The 15,673-nt window shown below is 35.2% G+C and overlaps 1 protein-coding gene across 2 annotated transcripts in view; it reads right to left on the bottom strand.

Moving 5' to 3' along the window:
- Positions 1-15,673, bottom strand: part of IFT81 (intraflagellar transport 81) — an 86,470-nt gene continuing 70,797 nt past the window's right edge. The window contains exons 15-19 of one of the 2 annotated variants that reach the window (XM_065889710.1): positions 10,781-10,867; positions 9,707-9,778; positions 9,537-9,622; positions 5,806-5,851; positions 1-750 (exon numbers count right to left, since the gene is read on the bottom strand). In XM_065889710.1, the coding sequence (XP_065745782.1) occupies positions 568-750; positions 5,806-5,851; positions 9,537-9,622; positions 9,707-9,778; positions 10,781-10,867 (474 nt within the window). In that variant the 3' untranslated portion in view covers positions 1-567. The remainder of the gene's footprint in view (positions 751-5,805; positions 5,852-9,536; positions 9,623-9,706; positions 9,779-10,780; positions 10,868-15,673) is intronic. The other variant, XM_065889711.1, reaches the window with a different exon arrangement.

Genomic DNA, 15,673 nt, shown 5'->3' on the forward strand with positions numbered 1-15,673 from the left:
TAAATTTTAAATAAATAGCCATGATATGTGCACCAAGTTTTATTTGTGTTTAAACAATACAAGTAGAACAAATATGTTATTCAAAATAATAAATCTTCTTGAATTTTACATAAGAAAAAGAAACTGAAGTGAAACTGTAGGAATTGCTGAACTTCAGATAAATGTTTCTTCAAAACAAGAGATATTAATTCCTAAAAGATTCCTCTAAAGTTAAAAAAAGATTAAGAAAAACATTAAACCACTGGGTTATTATGTTTAAAAAAACCTACAGTTTCTTAATGGACATATGTTTACATTTACAGATAGTAAACTCAGTCTCCTGTCTCATAAAACACAGAAGACACCACTATGTCTAAACTAAGCAAAAAAATAAAAGACTCTTTTCCATATTAAAAAACTTTTAAAACCTAAATCTACCTTAACATTATTTTCCAAGAAAACTTAACAGGGAATGGCTAATCTGAAAGCAAAATGTTGCACAAATCACTTTCAAGAAAGGGAATACACCATGGGATTATGCTTATAGCTAGCAGTATCAGCTAAAACCCCAAACAATGACACATGAACTCAGAGTATCAGCCGGTCCTCTCCTCCCTCCTGAATTACCTGACCAATGGAAGTTTGGCTTTGTTGTTTCAGAAAGCACTGTTTCTTACATTCCATCAATTGTTCAAAATCACGCCACATTTTCACTTGTTTCATATTTGGACCATGACTTTCTCGTACAGCTTTTTGTTTTTCCCGGAGTTTCTATTGTTAAAAAAAAAATCAAGAATAATTAAATCTCATATAGGGATTTACTTCTATTGTTCTAATCAGAAGAATATGGTATGCTTTGTACATCTGATGAATAATAACTAAGCCAGGTTCTCCTATGATAGATGAAAATGAAGATGATAAAAGTTAACTAAATTTATGATAGATCTAGGACAACCTGAATTTAAAAAGAACAGAAAAATGTAAAAGAAAGGAAGGGGGAAAAAAATAAAGGGAATCTGGAAAGTGGAGCAGTAACATGGTATATAAAAATATGCAGATTTTGGAAGTCAGAAGACTTGAGTTCCAACTCTGGCTCTGTCACTAGCTGTAAGGAAGACAATTTCTCTGGACTGCAGTTTTCTCAATTGTTAATTAAGGTTAATAACAGGGGTAATTATAAAAGTATCTGCTTTATAAGATTATTTTTTCCACATGACAATAGATATGGAAAAAATTATAAACTACCATGTGTTATACATGTTATTATTATTAAATACTGTATTCTTTCCTGAATCAGTATGCTCTAAGGGTATGCTCTATACCCAAATAAATCAAATTGTATGTAAATATTCCTCAGGGAGAAGGTCTAGTGATATTCTAAAAAGGCCCAAATCCTTATCAGAATTGTTTTTGTTACTACTAGCCTATATAGTTCCACCTGCCAAAATTGTTCTACTTACTGACTCTAAAATTATAAATAGGAATAAGAACATTTTTCAGTACATTGCAAAACTATACTTTGGTTCTGTATTATGGCAAATTGAGGAGAGTGACAAAGAAAGGGAGGCACAAAGTCAGAGACAATGAGAGGAAAGAAAAGAAGGAAGGAAAGAAGAGAAAAACAGAGATGATAGTACACACATAAGGAAACAGTGCGACAGAAATACATACACTGACACACAGTGTGAGAAATCACCAAGAAGGGCAGAAAAACAAGCAAAGGCACAGAAACAGATTACACAGGAACATCTCCATCTTTTCCTCTTTTAGTACACACGGTTGATTTAACATGTGACCTAAGCACATAAGTGAAAAGGCTGGTCATTGGTACTTGCCCAAATAAGAGGCTAAACTAAACTGAGGCCAGGTTCAAAACGCTTTCTAAAGACTGCCCTCTCCACCTATGGTTAATGAAAAGCAAAGTTAACAGCAAATAGCAACAGGAAACAAAACAGAATTAAGAAAATATAATTTAAACATAACCAGCAATTTTTTGACACAATGCCTGGCATGCAAATACATCTATTTAAGTCTATGTTACAAATAAAGTATCTCACAACAAATATTTTTATCCTCATAAACTAAAACAAAAGTAGTAAGTCAGATCAAGAGTACTGAGCATGATTTTAAGATTAAGGTACTACTTAACTGTAACTTTTCTTATATTATTGGAATAATTTCCTTGTCAAAATCCTAACAACCTATAAAAAGTTATTTAAAGAACCAAAGACAGGAGGTGGGGACTGTCTGTATCAGAAATATTATATTACTGTCACTTATTACAGATTTATTTTGTGGATAGTTGCAATGTACAAAAAATACTTGTCACAGATTTCATTGTTCTTAAAAGGAAGAGGTGGTACAGGAGGAGGAAAGTTACAACTTTCAGTACAATATTCCATCTTGGTAAGGCAAATTCTAGTATATGATAGTGTGAATTGTAGCACTATAGCTTGGTCTAATTTCAGAAACTCAGTTGGCATGAGGAGGTCTGTGGATGTCCAGTCTTTGCTGGTTTGGAAGGCATATGCTATTGTCAGTTTCAAAGCCTAGGTATGTTCTGTGTTTGCCTTGAAAATTTAGATCCACTCTAGGAGTGAGAGGATCAAGAAGCTTTGTTTCTTAAATGATACAGCCTGACAATCGGGGCATGAACTAATCAGTGGCTCATTTTGCTGGAACATGCTTGATGTCAGACTGCTGCTACTGCTTTCCTCCAAAATCCTGCAGTAAAACACTACACTGGAAGGGGAAAGAATAATCTTTAATCATATTTAGCAATTAAGTTTGGGTCTTTGAAAGGATTCAAAGTTTGACAAATATTTCTCTACACATAGCATCCACCCAGATACTTTTCAAAACAAATGAAATAGAGGAATATTTTCATACAAAAAATTATATTATTTATGAAATACCTGGATGAAAGTCAATTACTGACAATCATACTAAATCCTAAAGCCCCCAAAGTCTCTAGTTAAAATACTGTACAAATGAATGTACAACTTGATTCAAATACATACGTTTGAATATGAAAATTATTTTTTCCTTTTGAGTAAGGCATGTCATTTCATAAATGGAATAAGGTGTACAGAACTCAATTTCTCTGATGAAATGGAAGAATCAGCTTTAATGTTTCTTTTTATTTTTTACTTAGATTAATATGATGGACATCTATTCACAATTCATACAAAAAGAACAGATGAACACTTTTTATAGATATGGCTGATTCCAGATTGGGGACAGGAAATGTACAGAATGAGCCTTTTGTTTGGAACATTTTGTCATTCCAGAAAATAAAAAAGCCATCAAAACCTAGTAGGATTGTTTCAAAAGGATTCAGGAGCTGACTTCAAGAGGCTTCCATCGGCCAAACATGGGGCAATTTGAGCGTGGATAGGAATAATAATTGCAATGGATTGAAACATTTAAAACATGTTAAATCTGGGAGTTATACTTTTAAAGGATGATAAAAAATGAACTCATCATTTTGAAAACCAGTAATAAACAAATCAAGCAGTTATTCTGCCTTTCCTATATGACCTGTACTTTAGAGTAACCAGAGTTGGTAAGTTGCTCTTAACAGAATTATTCCAGCCAATAAATGAAGAAGGAACAACATAATTAGAATATGACTGTTTTGCAACCTCTAATGAATTAATGGACTGAGAAAGTGATTTTCATTGGCTGCCTACATTACAAAAAGAGAGCTTCCCAAATATTGAATCGTATTTAATCAAGTCTCTAAACCCAACTGCCAATTCACAGGACATACTGGGGACAGAAGAACATGCTAACTGACACTACAGGGAGGCCATCAACAAAGCTCAGAATGCTGGAAAATGACAAATGATCAGGTTTTTTTTCTTCCAACAAATAAATTGTAAAGAAAAAAGATGGACTAGTAACCTAGAGAAAAAGGGACTTAAGAAATATATCAAATAATAGCAATGTATGAACTCTTATTAGGATCCTGATCTAAACAAATAAACCATTAAGAAATTATGAGACAATTGGTGAAGTTTGAACACTGACTGGGTATTGGGTATTATGCAATTATTGTTAAATTATTTTTGGCATGATAATAGTATTGCAGTTATGTTAAAAAAAAGAGTCTTTATGATACATACTGAAATATGACCAGATAAAACAATTAAATCTCTGAAATTTGCCTAAAAATGGGCAAATCTGGAAGTGGGACTATAGATAAAACAAGACTGGTCACAAATTTAATTACTGAAGTTGAGTGATGGTTACATGTGAGTTCTTTACATTATTTCCTCAATTTTTTATTTAGGCTTGAAATTTTCCATAATAAAAACTTTTAATTTTTTTAGTTCTTTTTAAAGTTTTTTTCAAAAAGACTTTTAAAAAGTCTACTTAGCAATTACTTCATTGCTTTCTACACTATTTGTTTTTCTGAAGTTCATCATTAGAATATTACTTACAGGTTTATGGGAGCTAATTCAGCTTTTATGTAAAAGCAGATATATGTAAATATGTTTTTAATAATGACTCAAATGAAAAAATGAAAGTAAGAATGAATAATTTTACTATCACCAATTTATTGAGTCAGACCAATAGCTAAACTGTACAATGCATTAAGACTGAAACAAAGCCATATTTTTCATTTGCACTTTCAGGATGGACAAGCCTATATATATATATAAAATCATTTCCAGGCTGCAGCCTCAAGAATATTTGAACGTTGAAATTAGACACCCATATATAATCAGTATTTTAAATGAAAAACTGCAGCCAACAATTTCTAACTCTGATGCTACAAACTTGACACTTCTATTAGAAAAACTAAGGAACTTCAATTTTCAATAGTGAAACTAAGTAAAGAACAGAAAAAATGGCGTATAGTGAAGCATGGTTAGCATTCACTATGCAACATGGATTTAAAATCATTGAAGATTACAATCAATTAGAAAAATCAATTAGTCATTTAAGTCCTGATGTTCAAGGCCCCACCACCTCTTCTACTAGGAGTGGCTCAGAGAACTGAGAAAACAAGACTCAATCACATGCTCCTATTTTTAGTAGCCCTCATATAAGACTGGCAGGTAGGGAGTGAGTATCTTAAGTAAAGTTTTTCAATTATTTGTATTAATTGAATCAATGTTTCTAAAGGACTTAAACTAGCCCCTGGCTCATAGTAAGAGCTTTGCATTTATTAAATAAAATAAATGAATAAGTTTATACTTATAAGTATAATCCCAGTATTCCCAGATACCTGGGAATAATCTGAAACTTGTAGTTCATTAAACGTGGCATTTTGTTTGTTACGCATGAACTCTTTGTTATTTAAAACTGGATTTCCCCCCTCCTCCCAAATTCATGTGCCTTCACTTTTACAAAACTAAATTCCTAAGGAAGAGTCTTCATCTTTGAAAGGGAGTAAGAAAGTTCCAATTTCCTCTATAACCTTAAAAAAAATGACAATGGCATAACCATGTACTGAAAGCCTGAATAGACACATTTAAAAAAAAAACATTCTTGGGACTTCCCTGGTGGTGCAGTGGTTAAGAACCCCCCTGCCAATGCAGGGGACACAAGTTCGATCCCTGGTCCGGGGAGATCCCACATGCCACAGAGCAACTAAGCCCGTGCGCCACAACTACTGAGCCTGTGCTCTAGAGCCCACGTACCACAACTACTGAGCCCATGTGCTGCAACTACTGAAGCCTGTGTGCCTAGAGCCTGTGCTCCGCAACAAGAGAAGCCACAGCAATGAGAAGCCCATGCCCCTGCTCGCTGCAACTAGAGAAAGCCTGCGTGCAGCAACGAAGACCCAACGCAGCCAAAAAAAAAATGCATTCTTACCTTTCCAAGATTTTCCTGTTCAGCAATATTTTTGGTATACTGTTCCCTGGGGAGTAAACATAATGATTTAGTTTACATTTACTTCAATCGATTTGATCATACAACTAAATTATAAATTAACATATCTATCTAAATATATTAGACGATACAGTTTATAGAGTACTAGAGTCAGAATGAAACCCATTATCAAACACTCCCTTTTCCAATCTTTAGTCAGTTCATCTAATAAACAGTAATATAAGGAAAAAACCAAGGCAAAACATCATGTAAGAAGTTAAGTACCATTTCCAGTTAATCTACACTTAAATCAATGGTAATCCATTTGCTTAAATTACACTTTATTTTTAAAGAGGTTTGCAGAAGAGAGAAAGGATACACATTTTTAAAAAACATTAAATAGCATCTAACCCAGCAATCCAACTTCTAGGAAGTCATCCTACAGAAAAACTCTCATAAGTTAATAAAGATGAAAGCAAAGACTATTACTTCACCATTGCTTATAGTAGTGAAAATCTGCAACCTACTAAATGTTGATAGATGGGGAAATGTTTAAATAAATTATGGTACATCCGTTCAAAGGAATTATACAGAGTTATAAAAAAAGAATGAGGTAGATCTATAAATACTAAAGTGGAAAAAATTCTAGATAAATTATTAAGAAAAAAACTGTATATGTAGCTTAATTTTATTTATGTATACACACATATACAGACATATTAGCAAAAGCATGGGAAAAGAATATGGGATAATATACAACAAAATATTAACAGTAGACATTTACGAGGTATGGCAGTGTGTACAACATTCAATTTTTGTGTGCTATACTTGATAATGGTTACTTTTTGTTTTTATAAGTATTTCTTTTGTAAGCTAAAAAAGTTACAAATTTTTAATGTAAAAATAGAAATACAAATAACATTGTATTTTTAAACAAAGGTATAATTATATTTTAACATTATATAAGACAAAAAGTAAGATTTGAAGTGTTAAGGACAAAGACTGAAGGATGAGGACACAGGAACCAAGGACAAAGGAACCAGTGACAAGAAGATAAGAAACTTTAGGCCTCAACTTTGTATGGAAAGACTATATTTCTGTGTAAAGCTACACAGTAGTACTTAGGAAGAAATTAAACAACACAAAATTGGGAATCTAAGAAATCATAAACCACAAACTCTAGCAGCTTAAGTGAAGAAAGATTTGCATTTATGTCAAAAGGGAGGTAAACATGATTAGAATAGAGAGAATGGCAATCAAAAGTACCTGAAGTCTTTACAGAGCTGAAGTGAAGGTAGAATTTGTGCACAGGAATAAGAGTGGAAGGGAATAGACACAATCTTGATGAACCTTCATTTTGCCCTTAAAATTTATGAGACACTAAGTCAAAATTGTTTACCTTTCTAGCTCTTCAATGAAAAAAAGCTGGGAGGAACTAAATGACATATCCCTCAAGAAGAATGTATGGTTATAATTAAGAGAGCTTTAAATAATTCATTTATTACCCTAGGTCCGAGGAATGTCCAAACTGTTTCAGAATTTCCATTTATATTTTATCAAGAAATCGACAGGCACATGCTCTTTCCCCATAACAGTAATACGTAATTTTAATTTATTCAATGAATTTATTCAAGAAATAATTACAGAGCACCTGTTATGTACCAAGCATGCCCTGGGATTTCAAAAAGAAAACAGGACAGACAGGGTCCTTGCCCTCTAGGAATTCATACTGTATCATTTCCAAAATACTGCTGCATACATTATATTCAACTTGAGCCTCTGTGGTATATATTATTCTCCTTATTTTATAGATGAGGAATGATTTGTCCAAGGTCACAAAACTAGGAACTGGAAAAATCAGGTTAGAAACAATTTTATGGTCTCTCTCTAGTACTTTGATATATAATATGCTGCCTCTTTAAGTAAAATTAAAATTTGCAGATGATTTTTCAAAACCAAGCTAATTTCTTACACCTTTGGCCTTACCAGGAAGTACCATAAAAGTAGAAAATGAAATAACGTTAAAGATATTGTGTCTACAATAGTTATAATATTTTAAACATGTATCAGTGAGTTTAGAGTATAATTAACTCCATTTTATTCTTAACATTCTTATCATGTACTACTCTAGTCAGGGCGCAGTATTTTTCTATTGGAAAACTGAGGAATGGTAAAGGTTTACAATGATTTTTAAAATGATGAAGAGGAATATCTAGCTAGAAAACTGATAAGAAAACCAATAGTTCAGGAGCTATATTTCCTTTTTTACTATTTATATTGATCACTTTGGAATAAAAGAAACAATTTCTAAAACTTTTATTTTTCAAGAACAAAATTAACTTCTCACATTTGTGAAATATTAGCATTGACTATATAGATTTAATGAGCAAAGTTTACATTCAATGAAAGAATTTGAATAAGTACATTCAGTATGTTTTTTTAATGTAGACTTATTATTTTTTTTTAATATTTGGCTGTGTCGGGTCTTAGTTGTGGCATTTGGGATCTTTCGTTGCAGTGCGCGGACTCTCTAGTTGTGGCGCGCAGGCTCCAGAGTGCGCGGGCTTCAGTATATGCAGCACACGGGCTCTCTAGTTGTGGCACGTGGGCTCTGGAGTGCGCAGGCTCAGTAGTTGCAGCGTGTGGGCTTAGTTGCTCTGCGGCATGTGGGATCTTAGTTCCCTGACTAGGGATTGAACCTGTGTTCCCCTGCATTGCAGGGGGATTCTTAACCACTGGACCACCAGGGAAGTCCCTGTATGTTTAATATGTTAGACTATTAAAAAATAATATCCTATTTATAGGATATTTTTGGTCTGGCCTGCATTATATAAAAAAGATTTAGACTTTGCAAAACATTATATTTCTTAGATTCCTTTTTGTAATATTAATGTATATGCCACTAAAAATCTCAACTGCAGTCTAGAATAAGTGTGAATCCTACACTTCATTTGAGTTCTTACCAAATGGTAAAAGCAAAACATTTGAATTACGATTAGGGGCAAAGAAAGCTTATCTTGTTCATTACTGCATTTTATCAAAGCTAGCAATTCAACTATAAACGTATTTTTAAAGACAGCATTTGATTTATTACAATATGCTGCAAGCTAGTATTACAAAAAGAAAAAATCACCATATAAGGACTAGTAGTATTTATACACCCTTCTTTGCTTTAAAGGCTGACATACTGCAGTCACACAGTTTCTAGCTGAAATGCAGTCACTCACACTGCACAATGAGCAGGCCAACAACCAGAGTCCAGGCCATGTAGGACTTGAAAAATAGACCAACCTTAGTGCTTTTAAAAAAGCAATTATGAAATTATATGTATTCCTGAGGAGGGGGTAATGGGGATTAACTGCTTAATGGTTGTAAGAGTTTCTGTTTCGGGTGATGAAAAAGTTTTGGTAATAGATAATGGTTATGGTTGCATAATATTTTTAATGTAATCAATGCAACACTTTTAATTATACACTTAAAAATGGCAAATTTTATGTTATTTACCTTTAGCCACAATAAAAAAGTAAGCAAGCAAGCAAGAAAAATTATATGTATTCTTACTTAGTCAGCAGGGCTGGACTATCTAGAAGATGTTTAACAAGATTTAATCCTAAATAATATCTTACTATATGCTTATTTAAGTACTCTGACTTTGTATAATTCCATCTTATTTATAAAACTTCTATAGATTAAAACATTAAGTAACTCAATATAAAAACAACAAAATTACTTGCCTAATTGCCTTTCTTTTTTCTTGTTGATCAGAAGAGACATATGCCTTCATTTCATCAGTAGCACGACGAAGTTGTACTTCTAGGTTCTAAGTGGAAAGACTAAGCTTTAGGTTAAGTCCTTGATACAGAAAAATCTCAGAAAAGTTTTTGATCCACTTTCTTTGTCTTACCTTAATCATACAATTTGTATAATGGTATCTACTTTCGTCTTGAAGACATTCTTCACGGAGTCCTCTGACTTCCTAATGTATATAATTTTAAATGGGCAACATTATCGAAAGAATAATCAGATACAGAAAGGATGACTATATTTACAACAAAAGAAATACCATCAGAGTATTTCCTCTTCTGCAACCGAAACTTTATTATAATAGACTAGGTTGCAATCTTTTCTAGAGACCACTCATATCACTCTACAACCTATAAGTTTAGTTATTTATTAAGTACCTACTGTGTGCCCAGCTCTGTGCTAGGTGCTGGGGACAGAGGAGTGAACAAGACAGGTCCCTGCTCTCATTCAAGTAGAGGAAACAGACATAAACAAGGAAACATGTAATGAAGGTAGTTTCAGATGGGAAAAAGTGCTATGAAGAAAATTCTGCAGTAGAATGTGATAGGGTGACTGAGTGGGCAATGTTAGGTGATCAGAGAAGACCTCTAGGAGGATGTGACATTTAGGGTGAGACCTAAAAGGTGAAAAGGAGAGATCAAGGCAAATAGTTGGTGGTAGAGTATCCCAGAGAGAGAATACATGCAAAACCCCCAAGGTGAAAACAAGCTTGGCCTGTCTGAAGTACAAGAAGGCGGCCAGTGTGGCTGGGGCCCTGTGGGCGAGGAGTAGAGCACGTGGATATGAAGTTCATGGAAGCAGGTAGGGCCTTATAGACCACAGTTCTGAAGTTAGATTTTAAGTGCAACAGGAAGCCAGTGGAGGGTAGCCTAAGTGCTGTATAGGTTTCTTTGACTGCTCTATGGAGAATAAACCTTAGGAAGGCAAGCGTGGAAGGGGAGAGTAGGTGGGAGGTTACAGTGCAAGTCTAGGGGGCTGGGACTCTGGCGGTAGGGGTGTAGATGGAGAATTTAGTATGTACACATCAAGTTTGAAGACATAAAAATCTCTGCAGCTTAGGAGACAGACTCAGGGGATGAGGGTAAAGATTTGGGAATCTTTTGACATTGGTAGTGAAAATATGCATATACAGGCAGTTTCTGCTAAGTTGTTAAAATAAAAACTGTCTTCTTACCTGTTCTAATTTGGACCGATTGCTTTCAAGGCCTGCTGCACAGCTATCATACTGGGATTTCTTTTCATCACACTCCTGGGTTAATTCCTAGTATGAAAAGGGTAATTAATTGAATAAGTAAAAAACAAAGGCCTAAAATGTGGATCTGAAACAATACATGCCCTTGTCAGTCTTGTAACTTAACTCTAAGCTTCTTGGCATACTTAGGAGTTATTTATACAACAATCAGACATTTGAGAATTATGACAGATGAAGGTGCTGATAAAAACAATAGCTGCCATGTATTAAGCTGTGTGCCAGGCTCTCTGTTAGAAGCTGGGAATAAAACAGTGAGCAAAACAGCCAAAAATCCTTCCCCTCAAGTAATGCTCAGACAAGTAAACAGGCTGAGTGCTATGATGGATGAATGCAAGGTGTTATAGGAGCACATGGGACACTCACTGGACCTAACCCAGGCTTGGGGATCAGTGCGGACAACCTGCTGGAGAAATTGATATCTAAGCTGAAGTACGAAGGATTAGTAAGCATAGTTAGAAGGGACAAGAGGAGGAGAATGTTCATAAAAAAAGGAACACTATGTATGAAGTCTTGGACTTGGAACAAGAGAGAAGGACAATTTAGGACATATAAGTAGTTTATTATACTGGAGCATGTCTGGGAAATGTGAGAAGAGGCTGAAGACTTTGGCAGAGGCCTGATCAGAACTTTGTAAACCATGTTAAGGGTGTTTGAGCTTTATCTTTAACAATAACTAAGTCTCAAAACAACCTCTTGAGGTAGGTATTAATATCCCCACATCGTGCAAGGGCAAGTATCTTGTAAAAGATTGTACTGCTGGAAAGACGTGTTAGAATTTGAATTCAGGCTGTTTGAGTAGTTTCACACTTTCTTCTAACATAATATTTTGAAACTGATAATCTGAAAATCTTCTTCTACAGACACCTGGAAATGCTAAAAGTATCAACAAATGCTTGATAAGGCAGGGCAAACATCCTTTCAGATCCAGAGCTAACTGAACTCTCAAGGAAGTAAAAGGAATTACCAAGACTAGAAACAAAGGATGACAGCCTATGGCTACACTTGGTGAAGGAGTTGGGAGTCAATCTTGATAACAGAATGAATATTATCTCCAGGCAGGGCAAAAGATCTGGAAACCTGTGAATAAAGGGTTAACACCAGGCCTGGATTGATTCAGGCCAGCCTGGGAATGGTTTCACACAGCACAGTTTCCTTGGGAACTGGAGAGTTAACATAAATGGGTAATATTGTGTGGTGCTTCTGCTGTGTGGGACTGCATCTGGTTTGGGGTGACCAGCACAGTATAAAAGATTGGTGGGAAAAAGGAGCCATGGCTTTTGTGAATCAAAGTGACCTACAGACATCTAAGGCTCTCATGGTTGACAGTCACATACACCCCAAGTAGGAGAAGGGGCAACAGAGGCTGTGTACTTGGGTAGCTGCTGAGCCTGTCAATGAGATGAAGATACTATAGTATATGAAAGCCTTTTTTTGTTTGTGAGTTTGATGGCCAAACTGATCAGTAAATGCAGCTATGCTACTTCAGAGGAGGATGGAAAAAAGGAGTCTGTCCTCAGGCAGGTTTGGGATTTGGATATACCCTACCTACGTGGTCTAAGAACTCCCAAGCTGAGACATTAACTCAAAATTAGCTCCAAGCTTGTGATATTCCTAAAACACCTGGCAGAACAACAGCAAAACCACTCTGGAGGGACACACCCTCCATCTTAGCTGCCAGGACTCAAGAGACAAAACCCTACTAAAGATAAACTCACAATCCAAAAGTATAAATATATAAGGAACAATCAATCCATTATGAGTGAGAATCAGAAGATATAAAACACACAGCAGGACTATACCTCCAGGAACTTCGAATACTAGAAGAAAGTCTATTAAATAAGTATGCTTAAAATAATTAAAGTTATTAAGGAGGAACTGAAAATAAAAGACTAAAAAAGGCACAGTGAGTAAAAATAGACAAAAACGAAAAAAAAAGTCACTGAAATTAAAAACTAAGTAGGTGACATAAACATAAGATTGACTCAGGAGATAAAAGAATGAACTAAAAAACAGAGCTGAAGAAATTATCCAAAATTCATCACAGAGAGAGACAAAGAGATGAAAATATGAAAATGAGGTTAAACAACAGGGAACAGAATAAATATGTCTAACATATATCTAACAGGAGTTGCTGAAGAACAGACTAGAAAGACCAGGGGAGAGAATATTTGAAGATATCATGTAGAATTTTTCCAGAATTAATGGGAGACAAAAAAGCACAGATTCCAGCAGAGCAGATAAAACTAAATCTATACTTAGATCATGGCAGTGAAACTGGACAACACCAAAGATAAAAATATTAAAACCATCTACAGATTTAAGGCAATCCCTATCAAAATACCAATGTTACTTTTCACACAACTAGAACAAATAATTTAAAAACTTGTATGGAAACACAAAAGACCCTGAATAGCCAAAACAATCTTCAGAAAGTAGAAAAGAGCTGGAGGTATCATACTCCCTGACTTCAGACTATACTACAAAACTATGGTAATCAAAACAGTATGGTACTGGCAACAAAAACAGACACATAGATCAATGGAACAGAATAGAGAGCCCAGAAATAAACCCACACACTTATGACCAACTAATCTATGACAAAGGAGACAAGAATATACAATTGAGAAAAGACAGTCTCTGCAATAAGCAGTGATGGGAAAACTGGACAGTTAAGTGTAAAGGAATGAAATTGGAACATTTCCTCACACTATGTACAAAAATAAACTCAAAATGGAAAAGGGAACCCTCTTGCACTGTTGGCGGGAATGTAAATTGATACAGCCACTATGGAGAACAGTATGGAGGTTCCTTAAAAAACTAAAAATAGAACTACCATATGACCCAGCAATCCCACTACTGGGCATATACCCTGAGAAAACCATAATTTAAAAGCAGTCATGTACCACAATGTTCACTGCAGCACTATTTACAATAGCCAGGACATGGAAGCAACTTAAGTGTCCATCAACAGATGAATGGATAAAGAAGATGTGGCACATATATATAATGGAATATTATTCAGTCATAAAAAGAAATGAAATTTAGTTATTTGTAATGAGGTGGATGGACCTAGAGTCTGTCATACAGAGTGAAGTAAGTCAGAAAGAGAAAAACAAATACCATATGCTAACACATATATATGGAATCTGAAAAAAAAACCAAAAACGTTGTGAAGAACCTAGGGGCAGGACAGGAATAAAGACGCAGATGTAGGGAATGGACTTGAGCACATGAGGAGGGGGAAGGGTAAGCTGGGACGAAGTGAGAGAGTGGCATGGACATATATACACTACCAAATGTAAAATAGATAGCTAGTGGGAAGCAGCCACATAGCACAGGGAGATCAGCTCAGTGCTTTGTGACCACCTAGAGGGGTGGGATAGGGAGGGTGGGAGGGAGGAGAAATGGGGATATACATATATGTACAGCTGATTTACTTTGTTACACAGCAGAAATTAACACACCGTTGTAAAGCAATTTTACTCCAATAAAGATGTTAAAACAAAAAAAAAACTAATAAGAAAAATAATCTCAAAATGGATTAAAAACCTAAATGTAAAAAACCATAAAACTCCCAGAAGAAAACATAGGCAGAACACTGTTTGACCTAAATCACAGCCATATTTTTTGGGTCTGTCTCCTAAAACAAAGGAAACAAAAGCAAAAATAAACCAATGGGACCTAATTAAACTTAAAAGCTTTTGCATAGGGCTTCCCTGGTGGCGCAGTGGTTGAGAATCCGCCTGCCGATGCAGGGGATGCGGGTTCGTGCCCCGGTCCGGGAAGATCCCACATGCCGCGGAGTGGCTGGGCCCGTGAGCCATGGCCACTGAGCCTGCGCGTCCTGAGCCTGTGCTCCGCAACGGGAGAGGCCACCAACAGTGAGAGGCCCGCGTACCGCAAAACAACAACAACAACAACAACAACCACAGAAAAAAGCTTTTGCATAGCAGAGGAAACCATGGCCCAAACGGAAACCTACTGAATGGGAGAAGACATTTAAAAATGATATCATTAATAAGAGGTTAATGTCCAAAATACATAAACAGCTCATATAACTCAAAAAAAAAAGTTTAAAAATGGGCAGAAGACCTGAAAAGACATTTTTCCAAAGAAAATATACAGATGGCCAACAGGAACATGAAAACATGCTCAATATCATTAATCATCAGTGAAATACAAATCAAACCCACAATGAGATATCACCTCACACCTGTCGGAATGGCTATTATCAAAAAAGACCACAAATAACAAATATTGGTAAGGATGTGGAGAAAAGGGAACCTTTGTACATTTTTGATGAGAATGTAAATTGGTGCAGCCACTGTGGAAAACAGTATGGAGGTTCCTCAAAAAACTAAAAATAGAACTACCACATGATCCAGCAATTCCACTCCTGAGTATATAACCAAGGAAAATGAAAACATTAATTTGAAAAGATATATGCATCCCAATGTTCATAGCAGCATTATTTACAATAGCCAAGACATGGAAGCAACCTAAGTGTCAATCAAGAGACGAATAGAAAAAGAAGATGTGGTGTGTATACACACACACACACACACACACACAATAGAATACTACTCATTAAAAAGAATGAAATTTTGCCATTTACAACAACGTGGATGAACTTGGAGGGTACTATGCTTAGTGAAATAAGTCAGAAAGAGAAAGACAAATATTGTACAGTATTACTTTTCTGTGGAATCTAAATAATAAAACAAACTAGTGACTATAACAAAAATTAAAACTAAATATAGGGGAGAATTATCTAAAAAGAAATGAGAATTAAACCGATAGCAGATCCCTCAACAC

The sequence above is a fragment of the Phocoena phocoena genome, chromosome 13 (assembly GCF_963924675.1).
Source record: "Phocoena phocoena chromosome 13, mPhoPho1.1, whole genome shotgun sequence".
In the NCBI taxonomy this organism is placed as follows: Eukaryota; Metazoa; Chordata; class Mammalia; order Artiodactyla; family Phocoenidae; genus Phocoena; species Phocoena phocoena.